At 40.8% G+C, this 21,508-nt stretch overlaps 1 protein-coding gene across 16 annotated transcripts in view; it reads left to right on the top strand.

The window, feature by feature from the left end:
- The window catches only part of GRIP1 (glutamate receptor interacting protein 1), a 380,704-nt gene that overhangs the window by 262,256 nt on the left and 96,940 nt on the right, over positions 1–21,508 (top strand). For all 16 annotated transcript variants that reach the window (XM_077338732.1, XM_077338736.1, XM_077338741.1 and 13 more), the window contains exon 2: positions 17,355–17,435. In XM_077338732.1, coding sequence (XP_077194847.1) covers positions 17,355–17,435 — 81 coding nt within the window. The remainder of the gene's footprint in view (positions 1–17,354; positions 17,436–21,508) is intronic.

Here is a 21,508-nt window from a genome sequence, read left to right as displayed (position 1 = left end):
CTGTCGGCCATTCAATCTTGTCTGACTTGATGATCCCATGGCACAGCTGTCGCCATGGTCCGTCCAGCCCTGTCTATCCAGGTCCACCCTGATTGGTCCTCCCCTTCCAGCTCCCACCCTCCCTCCATGCCTGCTAGAAGCCTTGTAGCTGCAGACTCCATTGTCGTCCACGAGGAGAGAGGCAGCGACAGGGCTTTGTGGCCCGCAGGTATGCTGCTGCTGGGAGGGAGCGGGGAGGGGAGTTTGGAGCCTCCCTGCGGGTGGCAAAGCCCTGTTGCTGCCGGCAGGGGGGGGGGCTTTCCACTCCCTTTGCCGGCCAAAGGGAGCCGTGGCCACCCTCTCACGCCCTCCTGCCTGCTGCTCCTTTCTAAGCGGCCACCCTCTCACGCCCCATTTTTAAAATGGGCTTTGATACTAGTAATAATATAATAATATGATAATATAACCTTGGCACACTCACTTATTTTTAACCAGTCAGTATTTTGAATCAGTCAATGTTCTTGGTTTTCGTAGACTGACTGCATCAGTCTGATCAAATGCACTGGCACCCCCAAATTTTGCAGAGCTTCCCACAATTTGTTGTGATTCACACAATCAAAAGCTTTCTTCTAGTCAATAAAGCAGATGTAGACATCCTTCTGATATTCCTGTGACTTTTCCAAAATCCAGCACAGGTTTACTATATGATATTGAGTGCCATTTGAACTTGTCCATTGGGTTTTCATGGCAAAGATACTGGAGTGGTTTGCCATTTCCTTCTCCAGTGGATCACCTTTTGTCAGAGCTCTCCGCTATGACCTGTCCGTCTTGGGTGGCCCTGCACAGCATAGCTCATAGCTTCACTGAGCTACGCAAGATCATCAGTTCAGATCATCAGCTTCTTGTTGCAAAATTTAGGCTTAAATTGAAGAAAGTAGGGAAAAGAACTAGGCCACTCAGGTATGAACTAAATCATATCCCCGAGGTAGAGGTGACAAATAGATTTAAGGAATTAGATCAGATAGACAGAGTGCCTGAAGAACTATGGACGGAGTTTGCAACATTGTACAAGAGGTAGCAACTAAAAGCATCCCAAAGAAAAAGAAATGCAAGAAATCGCTAAGGAGAGAAGGGAAGTGAAAGGCAAGGGAGAAAGAGAAAGATATACCCAATTGAATGCAGAATTCCAGAGAAAAGCTAGAGAAAAGCTAGAAGAGATAAGAATTCCTTCTTAAATGAACAGTGCAAACAAATATAAGAAAACAATAGAATGGGGAGGACCAGAGATCTTTTCAAGAAAATTGGAGATATGAAGGGAACGTTTCATGCAAAGATGCGTATGATAAGGGACCAAAATGGTAGGGACCTCACAGAAGCAGAAGAGATTTTTAAAAGATGGCAAAATTATACAGAAGAACTATACAAGAGCGAGCTTAACATCCCTGATAACCACAATGGGGTAGTTACTGACCTGGAGCCAGACATCCTGGAATGTGAAGTCAAATGGGCCTTAGGAAGTCTGAACAACAATAAAGCTAGTGGAGGTGACAGCATTCCAGTTGAACTATTCAAAAATTTAAAAGACAATGCAGTAAAAGTGCTACACTCAATATGCCAGCAAATTTGGAAAACTCAATAATGGCCACAGGATTGGAAAAGGTCAGTTTACATTCCAATCCCAAAGAAGGGCAATACCAAAGAATGTTCAAACTATTGCACCATTGCACTCATTTCTCATGCTGGTAAAGTTATGCTCAAACTTTTACAAGCTAGGCTCCAGCAATATGTGGACCGAGAACTTCCAAAAGTACAGGCAGGATTTCAAAGAGGCAGAGGAATTAGAGATCAAATTGCCAACATACGCTGGATCATGGAAAAAGCTAGGGAATTCCAGAAGAACGTCTACTTCTGATTCATTGACTATGCTAAAGCCTTTGATTGTGTGGAGCACAGCAAATTGTGGCAAGTTCTTAAAGATATGGGAATACCAGAGCATCTTATTTGTCTCTTGAGAAATTTATATGCAGGTCAAGAAGCAACAGTGGGAACCAGGCATGGAATCACTGATTGGTTCAAAATTGAGAAAGGAGTTCGGCAAGGCTGTATACTGTCGCCGTGCCTATTTAACTTGTATGTGGAGCACATCATGAGAAAGGCAGGATAAGAGGAGTCACAAATTGGGATCAAGATTGCAGGGAGAAATATCAACAACCTCAGATATGCAGATGATGCCACTCTAATGGCAGAAAGTGAAGAGGAACTAAAGAGCCTGTTGATGCGGGTGAAGGAGAAGAGTGCAAAAGTTGGCTTGAAACTCAACATCAAGAAAACTAAGATCATGGCATCCAGCCCTCTCAATTCCTGGCAAATAGATGGGGAAGAAATGGAAGTAATGACAGATTTTATTTTCCTGGACTCCAAAATCACTGCAGATAGGGAATTCAGCAAAGAATTTAAAAGACGCTTGCTCCTGGGGAGGAAAGCTATGGCAAATCTAGACAGCATTCTAAAAACCCTGCCAACAAAAGTGCGTTTAGTCAAGGCTATGGTATTCCAAGTTGCAATGTATGGCTGCGAAAGTTGGACCATAAGGAAGGCCGAGCGTCAAAGAATTGAGGCTTTTGAACTCTGGTGCTGGAGAAGACTCCTGCGAGTCCCTTGGACTGCAAGGCGAACAAACCGGTCAGTCCTAGAGGAGATCAGCCCTGACTGCTCCTTAGAAGGCCAGATCCTGAAGATGAAACTCAAATTCTTTGGCCACCTCATGAGAAGGAAGGACTCCCTGGAGAAGAGCCTAATGCTGGGAGCAATCGAGAGCAAAAGAAGAAGGGGACAACAGAGAACAAGGTGGCTGGATGGAGTCACTGAAGCAATAGGTGCAAACTTAAATGGTCTCCGGGGAATGGTAGAGGAGTGGAAGGCCTAGAGGATCATTGTCCATGGGGTCGCGATGGGTCGGACACGACTTTGCACCTAATAACTACAACGAGTGCCATACCCATCAAAAGCCAGGTTGAGAATATGGTAATTCTTTTTCAAAGGTTGTTGCTATGCATTGTTGTATGAACTTGAGCAGGATCTTACTAGCATGAGAAATGAGGGCTATTGTACGGTAATTGGAACAGTTTTTAAGTCACCGTTTTTTGTTAGCGGGATCAACACAGATCGTTTCTACTCCTCTGGTCCATTATTAGTTTCCCAGATTTTCTGGCACAAAGCTGTAATGGTTTTGATTGGTACACTCCTCATCAGTTCAAGCGGTATGATGTCAATGTCTGGGGCAGTTGATTCAAGATTCATTCAACTTCCTCCTCAAGAATGGACGGTTCCATTTCTATTACTATTTTTCATTTTGAAGAGAGCAAACTTCCATTCTGCATGCATACAGTTCTTCTGTGTATTCCAATGACCTGTTCTTGATGCTCTGTTGGTCAGTCAGTTCATTCCCTTATTTATCTTTGATAATGCTTTTGAAAGCAGCATTTGGAACCTCTTAACTTGTGTGAAAGCATTTCTCTTGTGTCCCTTTTGTCATCTTCTATCTGTTTGCATTTCTGATTCCAGTAAGCTTCACTGTCTATTCTTGCTGCTCTTTGAAAATCTGCATTTAATTTTCTTGCTTCCTCCATTTTGTCTGCAGCTTTTTCTGCTTTTCTACATTCAGCTATTCTTATAATTTCATATGAGAGCCATTTTGATCTTTTTTCTGGTTTCCTGTGTGGTATGTGTTCAACCGCCCAGAGCTGCAAAGAAATGGGCGGTATAGAAATCTAAATAAATAAAATAAATAAATAAACTGCTGTTTCAACAACAATTTATGGAAATTACTGCAATTGTTTATCAGGTATATTCTCTGTTGTGTCCAATAGTTGAAATCAATTTTTCACCTCCAGTTTTCTTTTGATTTTAGCCAGTAACAGTTCATGATCTGAACTGCAATCAGCACCTGGTTATGTTTTGACAACAAGGGTTGAATGGACCATCATTGGCTGCATAAGATATAGTAAATTTGGTTCCTGTATATTCCATTTGGACAGCAGTCCATGTTTATAGGTGACATTTATGCTGTTTGAACCATTTATGATGTCAAATCAATTTTCATGACAAAATTGTGCCAAACAATCACCTGCATTATTCCTTTCTCAAAGTCCCAAGTTGCCAATAATGTCTCTCTCTGCTTGTGTGACAACTTTTGCATCATTTAGCACATGGAAAATATAAATGCATCATTTAGTACATGAAAAAAGTTTCAAAGAAAATAAAGGTTATATTAAAGGAAATATTTTTGCTAAAGAAAGTATTTTTCTTATTAAAAGCATCCTTACCATTGGCAGCTTAGCCTATATTTATCCCTCAGACTTCTGTGATGATCAAGCTGTTAATGCTCTTTTTTGCCATTCAGATTAGGATCCATAAGAGCGATTAATATATAAATAGTTAAAAATGTTTGTACTGTGAACCCCTTATATAAACATGCCATAACGAATATGCAAAAAAAAATGTTTAGCTAGACTATATAATGTGATTTGTATAAACCTCTTTCTTTGCTTTAAAAAAAAAACACAAGTATTTAATTGGTTTCCTATTGGGAGACAAGAGCAAGAGATAAAGCTAGCACTGACCTAAGATGGTACTGATATTGGGAGTTTAGAAATAATTGTGTCTCTTGGGGGGGGAAAAGGCAAGTGCGATAAAAAGACCACCTAATCATTGTGGTTGTCAACTCTCTAGTTAGAGGAACAGCTCGAAATATATTAGCAGTTGCTAGCAACTGAAAATTAAACCCTTTGAACCATTGATTAGAAGATGATTGATCACTTCATTGACAATTTGCCCAGGAACTCCCTGACACATGAGAATGAAAATTGGCAAATTATGTGCATAACTGATTGTTGACATTTTGCAAGTTTATAAATTAGAAAATTCAGGCAAATGTATTACACAGTGCAAAGGAAGCACCACATCTATACATTTCTCTGTCTCCTTCTTGAGTGTTGTAGTGATATGATAACAGTGGTCCAAATAGTTACTCTAATTTGATGTCTTAAAATTGAAATGTCTGACAGTGCTGTTCTCAGTCATTTTTAACAGCTTCTCTGAAAATGTGATTCCATTATAGCTTCAAAATCATTTTCAGATTACTGTGCGTTTTCCCTCCAGCAGATTTCCAGAGCCTGTGTGATCATAAATTATTTTTGCTTGAATATTTTATTTTCTTCACCAACATTTAATATTTAGCATTTCATCCAATTTTTAATCTTTGTAGCACTTTGCACATATTAAAGCAAGAACTTCCCTCTTTAAATGTGTACTTTTCTGTATTTGATCAAGATACCATGCCGAGGCTTTTATGAATGTGGTATTACTTATGCTACTTCCCATATTACTGCTGGCATTGAGCAGGCACATATATACTCTGAAATTACTTGATGTAAAATCATGTAGCTTGTGCTGAAAATCGATAAGGAAAGAGTAAATTTCCATGTGCCAGATTCTTCACTAAGGTTATCCACAGATGACAATGGATACCTAATAAGAGTTTGTTCCCTCTTAGGTGCAAAATCTTCGGTGTTGCCTCTGCCATGAGAGCTAACGGCATCTGACCAGAACAGAAATGTTTCATTGCCTGTGCTTGCACCTAGGAAAATGGAATATGGTTGCAGGAGGGAACTTAATTGTGGAATGTTATGGTGTGTTTTAATAGGCTGTTGTATTCCTTTTGTTCCCTCCCTAGTTGTTTTGTGTATGTCAGGGATGATGCTACCCCTTGGCTGCTTTGAGAAGGGGGGGGGGGTATCATTAACATATTGTACCAGCCCTACTGACCTCCTCATCCCCCTTGGCAGCCCTACTGATCTCCTCTCCCTGTGGTGGTCAGGAGCAGACTGGCAGTGATGTCTCCAGATTGCCTCTGGCTGGGCTGTGTGGGTGGGCCCTGTCAGAACTTTGGCCCTGTCAGAACTCTGGTTTTGCACCTCCTGACTGGCTGGAACTCTGTTCTGTTCTGGTGAGGACCCAATTGGAAGGCGCCCTCACCTGGACTGGCCCTGCCCACTCTCCCCCCACTTAGACCTTAGACTTTTATGTTTATACAGCAACAGCTGTATAAAGATGATTCTATGATTCATTTGTAAAGCCTAGGAAGACTTAGGAAGACCATGGAGTTTTTTACCTAGATATTTTCCCATGATTTGGATTGTTGACCTGCAGCAGGACTTTACTGAGCATCCTTATATTTTCTGTATGTTGTCTTTCAATGTTTTTTTTTCTTATTTTTCTGTCCTTTCTCAAAATTAATCAAAAATGGTTGTGAAAACATGGAAAAAACAACATTGAAATATGGAAAGGCAAAAAATGAAAAATAAGGATGTGTTTAAAAACAGCATTGTAGGTCAGCAAGCAGTTAACTTCTGTGTGAAAGGATCCAATGATAGAAATGGTTATAGGACTTCAAAAACAACTTTACATGCATACATCAGTTACATACCTTTCTTAAAGCAAATATAACTGCCCTGTAAAATTTCTTCCTTTCAGAGTTGGAAAAGTAAGCTTTCCCTTTAACAAAGATAGTTAATGTTGGATCCATAGGTCACAGACACACAGACACTGGAAACATTGCAGCTCTTTATTGGTGACAGCACATGATACACGATAGTACCAAGATATCACTGAGAAAACCCACAACAAGCCCCCCAAATATATACACATGATAAAGTATAGATTGACCCATGGCTGCAGGTTACATACATACAAACTATGTATGGTTACATACATAGTTTAAACCGATAGGACCGTGGTGGATGGTGCTGCGAGCTGACCAACTAGGCTGCAGCTGTCCATTATTAATCTACTGGCTCCCATGGAGAAGCCAGGTATTGCAGAGCCAATCAGAAGCTCTGATTTTTGATCCTGCCTTGGACCTCAAGCTTGGTCCTCAGCAGGGCTGCATGCATAACAGTTAATGTTAACACAGTGAATCAGTTCCAGTCAATCCTTGTGAACAGAGACAGGGAAGAAATACCAAGTGGTTCATAGTATACAGTTGTCTTGTGTTTAGAATAACACTGGTTCAATTTGAAAAATATTTCAGTTTATTTCTTCTGAGTTAAAGATGAAATAATATGCTATTATTATTTATTTACCAGATTTTTAGGCTACCACTCCTGGCCAGCCAGCTCACTGCAGCTAAGAACAAATTTTTAAGAATTATAAAAACAGTTACATAAAAATCCCCGCCCCTCCCACACCAGTCAAACCCTCCCTCTCCTTCCCCTCTAGGTTGTATAGCAGTGGTAGTAGACTGATGTGATGACCATAAAGAGTTCCAGGTAGATGCTCATATGCTGGGAATGCTACTGTTTTCAGGTTAGATTAAAGTTCCATTTCATTCCCTGATTTAATGGGGGGTTTCTTGCTTCCAGACAACTTTAATATCCCTGTTTTTCCTCATTTCCCAAATCCTTTTAAAAACCAATTTTTCCTGATTTCTTTTCCATTGCAGAATGAATTTGCAAGATAGCCTCTTCCTTGAAATTTGAACATTTCCCCCTGTCTTGAAGATTGCCACCCAGACCTGCCCAAAAGGGATGGGTTTGGGCAGCATGGGTTTTATAAACATAATGATAACATTATCATGTTATTTGTACTGTTTTTTTCCCAATTCCATGTAAACCACCCTGAGCCTTAGGGGAGGGCGGTATATAAATATGAAAAATAAATAAATAATTTACATACCAGCACTGCAACAATTCAGTGCTGGAGGACACCTGTGCTGAAACAAACAGACATTCCCTTTAGGAGGCCTGACACCAGCAGCCAAAAATTGCCCTCTTGACCATTATTTCATTCAGACTCCAGAGCATATTATAACACGTCCCTGGGTGTCATTTTCAAAATGTTTTTGTATCAAGCACACAAGTCTTTATCAGTAAGATCATTTAAATCTGACAGACATAGCTGTTGGAAGGTAAAAACATGAATGCCTAGAACTGTGGTTCCAAGAAATACTATACTATAGTGAATTATATAGGGAGCTGCAGAAATTTAGCATCTAAACATTCCAAAGAACTATAGCAAACAACTCTGCAGAATTCTGGAATCTCTTCTGTTGTTGACACATATATGAAGCCAGCAAATCATCATGAGCAAATGTATAAGCAGAAGGTAGTTGTATCCCTGATTATCACAAGGTCAGTCGGTGGTGTTTTTGTAGTGTGAATTTAAGCAAGGCTGAGAATATTGGTTATGATACAGTTATAACAATACAGAGATAACATTTCAAAGAGTGAAGGGCACTAGGGATCCAAAGCTAAAGGAAAGTCTTGTGGAAGACATGTTCTTAGATTTTAGTCACACTGCATCAAACAGCTGAGAATGTCAGCATCAAAATCATAGAGAGACCCAGAAACTGATCCTGGAAACAGAGTGGCCTAAATGCAGAAAGGAAGCTAGCCAAAAGACAAGGAAATTCCATGGCAGATGGTAGCAAAACAGTGGAAATAAAAGCACCAGCTGTGACTTTGTGCATGCAACTCCACAATGTCTTACAGTAGGACAGGGACAACCTGTGTCTCTACTGCCAAATGTGGTTCTGTACAGTACCAATGAAAGCACTTTTTAAAATATAATGAAATTTCTAATTTGCAGTATATTGGAATATTCATATTCTATTTTTCTCCCTGAAGGGACCCAATACAACTTACAAGAGTAGAAGAAAGAATAATATTGCCAATACGGTTGTGCGCAGCGGTGTCTGAATCAGCCATTCTAGGCTGACACAGCCAGCGCCGGCCCGCCGGGGGAGGAGAGGAGATGCGGATGCTGGTGCACAACTCAGCGCACATACGCAAACACGTAGCTCCGTACCTGCATGTGTGCACCGACTGATGCACTGGCGCCTGCGACCCCCCCCCCCGTGGCGTGGCGCTGGTTGCATCGGCCTGGAATGGCTGATTTGGACACCACCGCGCACAATCCTAATTGTCAACTCATGGCAACTCCGTCTACAGGTTGTTAAAGGCAAGAAAAGAGCAGACGTGGTTTGCCATTGCCTTTCTCTGCATACAAAGCCTTGTCTTCCTTGTTTGTTAGGGCCCACATACATCCATGGGCAGAAGGGGAGTTTGCTAGCAAACCATTCTTGGAACAAAGTTACCTGCATGGCTTTAACAAAGCATCGCTTGGCCAGAAATGTAACAAATCATGGCAGTTTCACACAGGAAGTTGACCCAGCCATGTTTGTGCTCCTGTACATTGTGTAGCTGGAAGCCACATCCCTTCAGGAGAACTTTGGAGTATGCAAAGCAACATTACAGTTTCCATGAGGGGCTCCTTCCCTCACCCTATTTTGATAAGGTTTATTGTTGATACTTGTAAGGGCAGCAGGGGAAGCAGGGAGGGGACACCACCCGCCCCCCAGAGGCCGTGTTCGGCTTAGCCAGAGAAGTGCTGATGCCATGTCCGTGATGCAGCTAGAGGCCTTTGCGGGCCCAGCAGGGAGGGAAAGACCCCTCCTGGAGGCCGCGCTCCCTGGGTGGTACGGCTTGGCTGGAGAAGGTCTCACACCACATCAGTGATGTGGAGAGAGGCCTTTGCTGGCCCAGCAAAGAGGGAAATCCCCCTCCCAGAAGCCACGCTCCCCGGGCAGTGGGGGCAGCAAAGGGCTCACACCGCATCTGCATTGTGGCAAGAGGGCTTTGCAGGCCCAGCAGGGAGAGAAATCCCCCTACCAGAGGCTGCACTCCCCGGATTATGCGGCTTGGCCAGCTGAGGGCTCATGCCACATCCGCAATGAGGAGAGAGCTGTTCGTGGGCCAAGGAGTGCTGGAAAGCCCGGCCCAACCGGTCACTGACCTGTGGAACCAGCGTTTTGCCAGTGCTGGCAGTTGGCAGACGGGCTGAGCGCGGGGGATTGACACGAAACTGGGCAAGCGGTTCATGCTCGGCTCCTGGAGGCGGGGGCTTCAGGGTTCCGGCCAATCCAGCTGAGCCAGCTGGGTATGTCCAGTTTGGCCCGATGGAGTGGAACAGCTGGCCAGACTGGCTGTTCTGGTGTACTGGACAGGATATGGACACCACCCGGCAGGGCCGCCCGCATGGCCCTTTCTGAATTATATAAAGTAATTATGGTAAGGATAATTGGACCCAGGACCTTTTTCTTTTATTTGAGAGACAGCTGGATGTTAGAAGCATGGACTTCTAATCTGGGGAGCCAAGTTTGATTCTCCACTCTTCTACATGCAGCCAGCTGGGTGACCTTGGGCTCATCACAGTTTTGATAGTGCTGTTCTGACTGAGTAATCCGATCAGGGCTCTCTCAGCCTCACCCACTTCACAGGGTGTCTGTTGTGGGGAGAGGAAAAGGAAAGCAAGTGGAAGTTGCTTTGAGCCTCCTTCGGTTAGTGAAAAGCAGGGTGTAAAGACCAATTCTTCTTCTTCTTGATTCTGTTCTCAAATCTGTGGTTATTCTTTCCCTTAATTCATCCCTAACTCAGCCATTTCCCTTCTTTAATGAACAGAAAGTCAAAACACCTTGGTATATTTTTGAGTCACTCTTTTGTCCTCACTTGGGAAACCTAGGTGTAATCAGAAACTCAGCCAAGGGTTTTAGTCTCAACCAGCCTTTGTCTGTGATCCGAATATTATACTTCCTATTGTACCATAGAAACATAGAATCATGGAGTTGAAGGGAAACTCACAACTACCCGTCCACCCACAGTGACCTGAATTTCATGTCCAGATATTCCCCCTTGTCAAAGAAAACCAGAATCCCTGGCCAGTGGGGCCTGGAGGAAATTTCCCTCTCACCCCCAAAATGGCAATTGGCATTTTCCTAGATATGCAAGAAAGAACCACAACTCTGTACTTTCCTGTTCCTGTTACTTTTCTGTTGTGTTAGTTTAAAACTGTATGCAGTATATTAGCGCTTTAAATTTATTATTCAATAGAGATCTATTTTATGTATTTCAAATTTTCTCTGCTTGAGTTTTCTGACACTAATAATCCTCCTGTATATATAGATGGCTATCTGGCTTGTTACTCTGTTGCTCAGAAGTCTCCTAGAATTGCTGATTCCAACATCCAAAATGCAGGAGACAAGTCTATTTTTGGTAACACTGTGGTCTCACATCCAAGTAGTAACCATGGCCAACACTGGCTAGGTTCACAGCTCTAACTAGTTCAGCCTGAACTGGACTAAGAAAGACATAAATAAATAAGCCAATACAAAGCACATTCCATTTAACAGTAACCTAGCTACAAACCACCTGAAGAGTTATGTTAGTATGCTAAAACAATCATAATGTTCATTTGTATCTGTGCTACTTGTTTATTTTTGCTTGCTTCATATATACCCCACCTTCCCTGCCCCCAATGGAGACCAAGCAGCTTATGTTGTTCTCTTCTCCATTTTATACTCACAGCCACCCAGTGGAATAGGTTAAGCTAAGAGTGCAGGACTGGCCCAAAGTTAGCCTGCATGTATCATCACAGAGTGGTGATCTGACCCTGGGTCTCCCAGATCCTAGTCTAATACTCTAACCACTACACACACTTAGGGTGTTACATCTTAATCAAGGATTCATAACTTCCTGAGCTTGTGTTACAAAAACATTAGCTGTTATTAATCATCATTATCAGTAAAGTTACATTGTGTATTTTCTTATACTTGTTCTTTTTTGTTCTCTTGGTCTGAATGTTGATGAAGTTTTCCTCTTTAATTATAAAAGGCTGATCCTTACATTAGTGTTTCTCTCCTATTTCAGAAGAGTAATAATTTAGCTAGAGGCTAAAATCAGCAGCAACATGAAAGGCAATAACAGTATCAAATCAATGAAGGGCAATAAGAGACAGTATTGAAGAATGCAAGGAGGTATGCAGATCCACTTTTTTAAAAGTCCTGTAGTAGTGTTTTATTGGGACAAAAAAAATCATGAAATAGCAAGCTTCTGAGTGCCCCAACACTCTTAATCAGGTAAGATGTTAAGTACAATGGGAAGGGGACATAATCACAGTTATCTACAGTAGCAATTTCTTAGATAAAATGTGATGGCAGTTTACATGGCAATAATATGGTAGCTGTTTTCATACCATTTTTATTACAAAAACTTGGGTGAAAATGTTCTGTTAACCTGATAGCTTGTATATATAAACCCCCTCAAAATGAGCTAGATATCTATCTTTCTGTCAATAGAAAATGCAATTCTGAGATGCTTAAAAAGCTTCTGTAGTCACTGAGTTAGGGGAATTGCTGGCACAGCACTTGCCTCAGAACAACATAATGACTTGCTGGAAATTGTTTATTTATCCCAGGCTGTCTAATCTCTCAGCCAGAGGAAATTAAAAAAAAGACCACTCTAGTAATGGATTCAGCTCAAGGAACACATCTACATAGAGATGCCATTTCCACTGTGGTTGTAGATATAAACACCTGCAATAAGAATCCTCTGGAAATAAGAGAAGTAAAATTATATGTTATATTTCCATGCATATGCCCATGTACTAATCTGGGATAAACATGATTAGATTCCTTAGTGAATAAGGATTTAATTTGTTTAGTGAGTTAGTGTTTCTAAATAATGTTTCAGTAGCTAGATATATTTGGACCCAGGAAAGCTACTTTATTTATTTATTATTACATTTATATACCGCCCTCCCCAGAGACTTGGCAGTTCACATGAAACATAGAGAACAGGAACAATACAGTAAACTCAGTAATCATCAGATGAATAACAATAGTGATAATATTTATTTATTTATTTATTTATTAATCATACTTCTATACCGCCCTCCCCGGAGGCTCAGGGCGGTTTACATTATAACAGAAAACAATACATAAAACAGTCTGTAGAACATGTATAACTGATAACTAATAATTGTAACCAAATAACAACACAGTATAACAGTAAACAATATAGTAATACAAACAGGTCCAGGGCTTATTGATGGGATTCTGAGGGGGGGGGGAGCAGGGGCCCTTGGTCGCTGATTGATTATGTCTGGTCTCGGCCAAATGCCTGGTGGAGGAGCTCCTTTTTGCAGGCCCTGCGGAACTGTTTAAGCTCCGTCAGGGCCCTGATCTCCTCTGGGAGGAGGAGCAATAACAGCAATAAACAGAGAGAACAGTAATTAATAACTTCCAAATTCTAACAGACCCATGGTTGGTTGGTACAGGGCGTTTGAATTCATAGGAGAGAGGCTTGGGTGTTGTTAGAGGACAGGTGGTTGGCTTTTGTACTATTAGTATCCTGTTCACTTCAGTTAGCACGAGTCGTCTGAAGTTACTCAGTGTTCTCTCCAAAGACAGCCAAGGGACCACTTGTTTACTTTCTGTATCTAAGGTTGGGGGAAGGTCATATTGGGGGAAGGTCTTTTTTTGTCTGCAAAATGACTTGCAAATGCCTCACAGCTGATATCTGATAGATGATTAGTTTGGTGCGCTTCCTCCAGGGTGCTGAGAGATCTATCTATCTATTCTAAATAATTGTGCTGGGTGTGAGTTAGGAGACATGATGGAAGTCCAATAAAAATTTACCAATAAAGTACATTGCTGATGTGATCAGGTCACCACCTACATGTATCACCAACTGTTGTTCAACATTCATAAGGTAGGGGTAAGGAAGAGAAGAACCAAAGGCTTAGATCCCGCAGAATATTTCCATAGGCAGAGGAATATGTACTCATTGGATACAACTTTCTCACCTTCCCCCTTCTGCAGCAACCTTAAATTGCTCCTGAGGCCCCTGTAACTTCACCTGCAGAAATACTCTTTGGGATCTAAGCTAAAGGATGGAAATTAAAACTGGAGGAAACTATTACACAGAGAACGATCTTGATAGGTATAAGAAGCTAAGCAGGGCCAGTACTTGGGTGGGGGCCAGCCAAGGAAGACACTGCAGAAGAAGGCAATTTCAAATCATTTCTGCTACTAACATGCCTTGAAATCCCCTTGCTGGGTCACCATATGTTGATTGCATCTTAAAAGCATATACATATCTAAATTACTTGATCCATGTTGATATCTGAATTTTTGAGATTCTCATGTTAAACGGGAGGGAAATGCTATAATTATTATGTTCTTATTCTACATTTTTCTTTGAAAGTTTAAAAAAGCACAAATTTTACTTTACTGAATGGGATATGGTGATAGAAATGTAGGCCAGGCAACCCTGGAAAAAATTTTCAGATTGTTTTCATCTGTGGGATATTATGTAACACATACAAAAACTACTTTCATATTGCATAAAGTTGTTGTGTTTATAGATATTCTGCTAGTCTACCTAGATAATATAGATGATTTTTAATTCTAATTCAGTGGAGGGGAACTGAGATGAGTGGAGGGAGGCCCGTATATTCTGATTGTACTATCTCATTATGGCCTCAACCAAATGCCTGATGGAAGAGTATCATCTTGCAGGATCCACAGAACTGAGGTATCTCCATCAGGGCCCAGGTTTCAACCAGCAGCTTGTTCCACCAGGCAGGGGCCCTGGCCAAGAAGATCCTGGCCCTGGTCAAGGCCAGACACACCTCTCTTGAGCTGGGGACCACCAACATTCTGAAGGAATACTAGATGATACATGTAATAAATACTGTAATCAGGAAAGAAAAGGGGGAAAAAACTTGATGAGGGTCAGTGAACTTTAAAAAAAATTAATCTGATGGTTTCAGCTGCATCCTGGGATGACACTCTAGATAACTTTAGTCTTTGACGTGCTTATCCATTTCTTTTTAACCCTGTGGTTTAAACTAATTGGCAATCTGTGTTCAATGAAAAAAATTGCAATCAGGAATATTTGATGGTACATTAAGAGCTGCTTGAGAACCAGAATGGAACCTTATTTTGTATTATCTTGATTGGTTATTGGGCAAAGGAAGTAAATGCATTTACACAACTTCTGCAGACAATTCCTTGATCCTTAACAGCCATTAAAGATGTTTAAGCACACTTTAACATTACATCCTGGATATAAATATCATCATCATCATTATTTATTGAATTTATATAGTACCCTCCCAGAAGCCCAACTGGAATGGGTCTAGGAATGAATCTTCATCCACGGCTGCCCTTTCCACATTTCCCAAAAACACAAGATGTGAGATGGGGTTGTAGCTGGCGGGCTTCCACAGGTCCAGTGATGGTTTCTTCAGTAGAGGACAGACCACTTCTTCTTTCACCTCCTCTGGGAATTCTCCTGTTATGAAGAAGAGGTTGCTTATCTCCTGGAGGGGAGCACCTATGCTCTTATTGCCTACAAGGGACAGGGATCTAGTGAGCATGCAGTCGGCCTCACTGAAGCCAGCCCCTATCCACTTCAGTCAGCATGAGCCATCTGAAGCCATCAAATTCTCCTTCCAGAGGTGGCCAAGGGACCTCTAGTTCTCTTTCTGTATCAATAGTTGGGGAAAGGTCGTAGTGGAGAACTGAGGTTTTATCTACACAGTAGCTCACAGATGCTTCACAACTGATATAAAATTTGGCTATTATTTTAGTGGCCTTCCTTGAGGGCAGTGAGTGACTGAACTTCCCTAAGTAATTACACTATGCGTGAGCTCACAGATGTGATAGAAACTGAGGAAACTTGTGTTTTATTGTTTTCACCACCATCTCATAAGCATCCTATAAGATGTTCTCGACACTTTGGATGGGAGTGGAGAGGATGTCATGGAGCAATCTCATCAGTGGCTGTCAGCATCCAGCTATGCCATTTCCTGATTAAGCCGTCTAATGAGTCACTGGAACTAAATATGTCAAGCCAAGACTTGACTTAAATAGTTTTTCCCTTTAAGAAAAGAACAGTTGGTTTTAGGGTACTGCTTTTCAGTACCCAAATGAGTCTTAAATCAACTTACAATCGCTTTCCATTCTTCTCTCTACAACAGATAGCCTGTGGGGTAGGTGGGACTGAGGGAGCTCTGACAGAACTGTCTAACGAGACTTGTGAGTAGCCCAAGGTCACCCAGGTGGCTACATGTGGAGAAGTGAAGAATCAAACCCAGCTCTCCATATTAAAATCTGCCGCTCTTAAGTACTACATCAAGCTGGCTCTCTTCATATATTGTTCACCATTGTTCGCCACTGCTTTTTTTTTTTTAAGTTCACCTCCAGTGTACATGGGGAACTAAATTCTGAATGACTAATCTGTGAAAGATTGTCATATTGCTACTAGAATATAGCTGCTTTATAGTATAGTTTTTGTACAAAATATATTATCCTGCTTAAATAATTGAAAAGTTTTATTTCACAGTTTTCTTTAAAAGATGTAAAATAATACAGTTTTCTACAAATGTATATTAATAATAAAAACCTTCCACTACCTGCTGTGTATATGTTCTTTTTCACTTGGGCTTCTGATGCCCCATGTAGAAAATATACTTTATTCAAATGAATGTGTCACTTGACACCCCCTTTACCTTGAAAATCCACAATGGAAGAAAGTGATTTGAAATGGAAATGGAAAATGTTTTTCTCTGTTCCATTTCCCACTCCAAATATTCCCAACACAAGATTTCTAATTATCAAGGATGGAGGAAGAGCATGTACCCAAAGATGCACGTTCAATCAGTGGCATGTCCAATTAAATAATTTCTGGTATCCAGGAAGGACTTGCACTTGAGACCATGCAGAACTGCAAGCCAGAGTACACAGTGCTGGGATAGACAGAACAATTATCTGACTTTATATGAAGTACTTTCATGTGCTCCTCTGCCAGGCATTTGGTTGAGGTCGACCTAAACCACCACTTCCCATTGGCCTCCTTCCTACGACGACAACTACAAATTCGCCCAATTCACTGGGCCTCAGTATGACTTGAACTGATGCTCTTTGCAGTTTCCACCGTTTTTAGCATTATTGTTGTTATTATGTTAATGTTATTGTTGTTATCACCTTGTTATTACTACAAATGGAGTTACATGAATCTTGATTCAAGCAAAACACCCTGAGCCTTTGAGGAGGGCAGTAAATGAATGAATGAATGAATGAATGAATGAATGAATGAATGAACAAACAAACAAACAAACGTGTTGTAATATGTGCCTGCAGTTCTTCAGATTGTGACTAAAATATTGAATAATCTATTTCTAATTAGTTATTTTCTGTGTGTAAGAACAAAGGCATACTTCTAATGCTTCTCAATTGAAAGGGATACCAATTATGCCATTTATACATTATGTTTCACATTCATTTTAAATTTGTTAGAAAGTTATGTGAATTGATCATGATGGCTATATTTAAATGGAAGTATGGTGATATTTTTATAATACTGTTGTATAAATGTTTCTCTCACTGCAGTCAGCAGCATCTGTGGGCTCAGTAGCAATATAAGCCAGACATAATAACTTGCTACTAAAATTGTCACTGTTTTCCGTTGTTTCAGATGAGAGTCCATATACTAAATCTGCAAACCAGACAAAACCACCTGAAGGCGCACTAGCTGTAAGGAGACAAAGTATTCCAGGTACATTGCTATTTTTAGTTTCAAATAATTCTTATCCTACAGCTGTGAGGAAATTGAATTAATTCAAAAACCTTTGTTCTTCTTGTGAAAATCACTTCAATTTGATTGAGTAGGTAATTTCTTCTAATTAACTACTACAAATTGTGATTTGGCTGTTGTTACAACAACAGTAACAAAGAAAGCAGAAATAGGTCCTGTAAATCGCCTTTGCACACACATCACTTTGCACTTAATGTAGGATGAGGAGTACAAGTGTAAGTTACTCTTTGCTGATAATGTCCAATTTTTACTGTGGTCACATGCTGTAGAACACAATTTCTTAACCAGGGTTTCATAAAAGACTGGGGTTTCTTGACAGCCTGGGAAGGGTTTCCTGAGTGGGTGGGAGTTAATAAAATTCTTATATATTTTTAAAATTTGTTAAACATTATTTGGTGATATGACCATATATGGTCGTGTCAACTCACCCACTCCCTCCCAAAATGGCCAATGATGGGCCTGGGGGGGTGGGAAGGGGAGGGGTCTCAGGTGGCCATGTACACAGCTATGCTTCCCAACCATATTCTGCACAATTGAGCCACTTCTTGGGTTTCTCGAAGCCTGAAGAAGCTTTCAGGGATTTCTCAACAGTAAGAATGTTGAGAAAGGCTGATATAGAACATTATGTTTGTCTCACTCATTCTACCATGTATTGACATTTAGAGATGTTTGAGCAAGGAAACACAGTAGTTTTCAGGAGCATCCTAAGCATAGTTTCATTCTTCCATACCCGCTGAATTCTTTAAATACTTCAAATTCTTTAAATAGCACAAGAGAGTTCAAGGCTGGGCCAGCAGGGAAGCTTCTTCCTGTCTCTCAGCTGTTGGTTTAATTGTGTCAAAATTCATGGAAGTTTGTCACGGTTTTTCAGTTCATGATTTTTAGTTCATCAGCTGCTTTGTGTTCACCCCTAAGATGATACAGCTTAATGTGCCCCTTGATAGCTGCTGTATTGAGAGTGATTTTGCATGCTTATGAACCTTAGACCACATGGGTTGAGTTGTGAAGCAACTTCTACTACTAGGCCAGTCAGTAGTTCCATTCTGTAAAGTACATCGCAGCAGAACCACACAAAAAATACTATGTATTCCCTCAGCAGTTCTTCATTCAGTATCTCTTGTGTGATTGCTGCACATAGATGACCCTACAGCAGAGTGATACATGACCTTGTCATTGTCCTAACTTCTTGCCGATATATCACTTACTCTGAGGTTTTAAATGAAGTAGGGTTCTTTGAGGAAGAATAAGAAACCTGTCCAAAATGAAACCCTGATCATTCATAGTGTTACTCAGATTTTCAACTCTTGAAAGCACTAATGTAAACTCCATCTAGAGACCTGAAATAATAAACGTTCACCCCTTTAACATGTGCCGAGTAGAATATAGCAAATTCAGTGAGGAATACTAGAGGGTGTTGTTATTGTTTTTTTATGACAGAGAAGTTGATGTGACCAGCATAAAAAAGGTGTCATTTAGAATTGTGTGACAAAAGTCTATAACTTATAGCCCCATAACTAAATTCTGCCTTTAAGCTGCATGGTTCTGTTTCCAATGCCTTTGGCAGTTCATGTCTTTTGTTATCTGATGACTGTTATCACTAATGTTGATAAATGCCATTATAGTCCTTAAAAACACCTGAAGGTATTTAGAGAGAAAAATCTTTATCAAAATTTTTCACATCTAGAGTCAGTAATACTTTCTATTTCAGCATCTACTACTAATGGGAATTCTCTGCAAAGGAGATAAGAATCTGTCTTATATATCACCAGACAAATGGCACATGCAGTATTTGCACACAAACAGGCAGTAGTACTTGTGCCTGGAGTGGGAACTAGCCCATGGGTGGGGGTCACCTCCCAAACTGACTTCTGTAACTTGCTCTATGCGGGCCTGCCCTTGTCTCTGACCTGGAAATTGCAGCTGGTGCAAAATGTGGATGCTAGGAACATCTTGGAGGACCCATATCCAGCTAGAGCTGAGGCAACTCAGTTGGTTCCTGGTTGCAGCCCGGATCAGGTTCAAGGTTTTGGTTTTGACCTTCAAGACCCTTTGCGGTCTGGGACCCACATACCTAAAGGACTGCCTGTTGCCCTATGCCCCCCACAGGGCTTTATGCTGCGTGGGTACCAACCTATTGGTTGTTCCCAGCCCCCAGAAAGTTTGCCTTTCAGTCGTGGCCCCAAGCTCATGGAAGATCTGAGGGCCTTGCGGGAACTTTCTGCATTCCATACGGCTTGCAAGATGGAGCTCTTTTGCCAGTTCTATGGTTGTGGCTAGGGCATGGAAGATCGGATCCCCCCCCCCCGAAGATACTGGCACCAGGTCAGATCATCACTACTGGTGGTTGTCAGCATGTGTAGTCCCTTTGGCGCACTGAGCGGAAGCCACTTTTGGGTGTTGGGGGGTGGGAGATTTAATGGAGATATGTGTGTTCTGTGTGAGGTTTTTATCATGTAATCCACCATGAGACAGCTTGCCATGAATAGCAGGAAATAAATCAAATAATAATAATAATAATAATAATAATAATAAAGTAGATCTCACAACTTTGTTTATTGTGTGCTGACTCTTAACATTCTGATATGGTATATAGACAAAAAAATGTAAATTTTTTGATTATATGTGAGAAAATGGTGGTTGGCTGTTGTTTTAATAAGATGACTACTTGGTAGATCACACCACTTTCTAGTTTTATAGGCTGGACTATATTTATGCTGTTGTTAAATTATGCAAAGCAAGTATACCTATTTACCAAAAGTTGGAAAGTATAAAATGCTAAGTGGTTGGAAATTACCTGGTAGCTCTCTTTTCTTCTTTCAGAAGAACGGAATTGAACTGGGATGCAGTAGATCTTTCGACAATTTAAACAGCAGGCTCTGTTGGGAATATGCAGATGAATATTTCCATACCTCCCAATGGACTAGAAGAAATAAATGAATATGTGGAATGCACTAGTAGAGCTTGAATATATTCACAGTCTGAGTTAAATCTCTTTGTTGCTCAGGCAGCATGCAGTGCTCAGGATGCAAGGAGGGAGGAATAAAATCTATCAGAAATCTCTTTGGATAGTCATGACTAGATACCTGTCTTATTTGAGTTATGAGGTTTCTTGTTGCTTTCTATCATGTTATATCATTCTGCAAATGCAACAAGCGATTGTTTCTTTTATATATAGGTGTACTGAATATGAAGGTAGTTGATGAAACTAATGTACAATATGGTTTCTCCATATTCGAGCTTTGGCTTTAGCAGACCTAATTCACTCTAAGATGATGAAGAGTTGGTTCTTATATGCCACTTTTCTCTACCCGAAAGAGACCCAAAACGGCTTACATTTGCCTTCCCTTTCCTCTCCCCACAACAGACACCCTGTGAGGTAGATGAGGCTGAGAGAAACCTGATATTACTGCTCGGTCAGAACAGCTTTATCAGTGCTGTGGCGAGCTCAAGATCGCCCAGCTGGTTGCATGTGGGGGAGCGCGGAATCATACCTGGCTTGTCAAATTAGAAGTCCGCACTCCTAACCACTACACCAGATCAGAATCTGACTTACTGTTCAGCTCTATCATTTGTTTTAATGGGGAAATTATAAGTTAAACATGAATGACTACCATCCACTGATTAAGAAGTCAATAGTGCTGACTTGTATATTTTACAGGAACATAGTGACAGCATACAAGTCTGAGTCACAAGTTTTCATAATTGTAACACATCACATAGAATATCATCATCATCATATAGAATAATTTAGCAGTGCAGTACTTAATGTATCATGGCATTAGGTGGTAAATTGGTTCAAAGAGACTTTGTATATATTCAGCTTATTCTTGTTGGTACTAGTTTATATGTTTAAAATGCCTATCTTAGATTTAAGTAAATGCCTAAGTACATTCCAGGTCTGATCCTATATGTTTCAATGGAGCAGAGAAAACTGCTGAAGGTAAGAAAGAAAGAAAGAAAGAAAGAAAGAAAGAAAGAAAGAAAGAAAGAAAGAAAGAAAGAAAGAAAGAAAGAAAGAAAGAAAGAAAGAAAGA

The sequence above is a fragment of the Paroedura picta genome, chromosome 5 (genome assembly GCF_049243985.1).
Source record: "Paroedura picta isolate Pp20150507F chromosome 5, Ppicta_v3.0, whole genome shotgun sequence".
Classification (NCBI taxonomy): Eukaryota; Metazoa; Chordata; class Lepidosauria; order Squamata; family Gekkonidae; genus Paroedura; species Paroedura picta.
The sequence above is the reverse complement of the archived record's forward strand: the minus strand, read 5'-3'. Positions and strand labels throughout refer to the sequence as shown.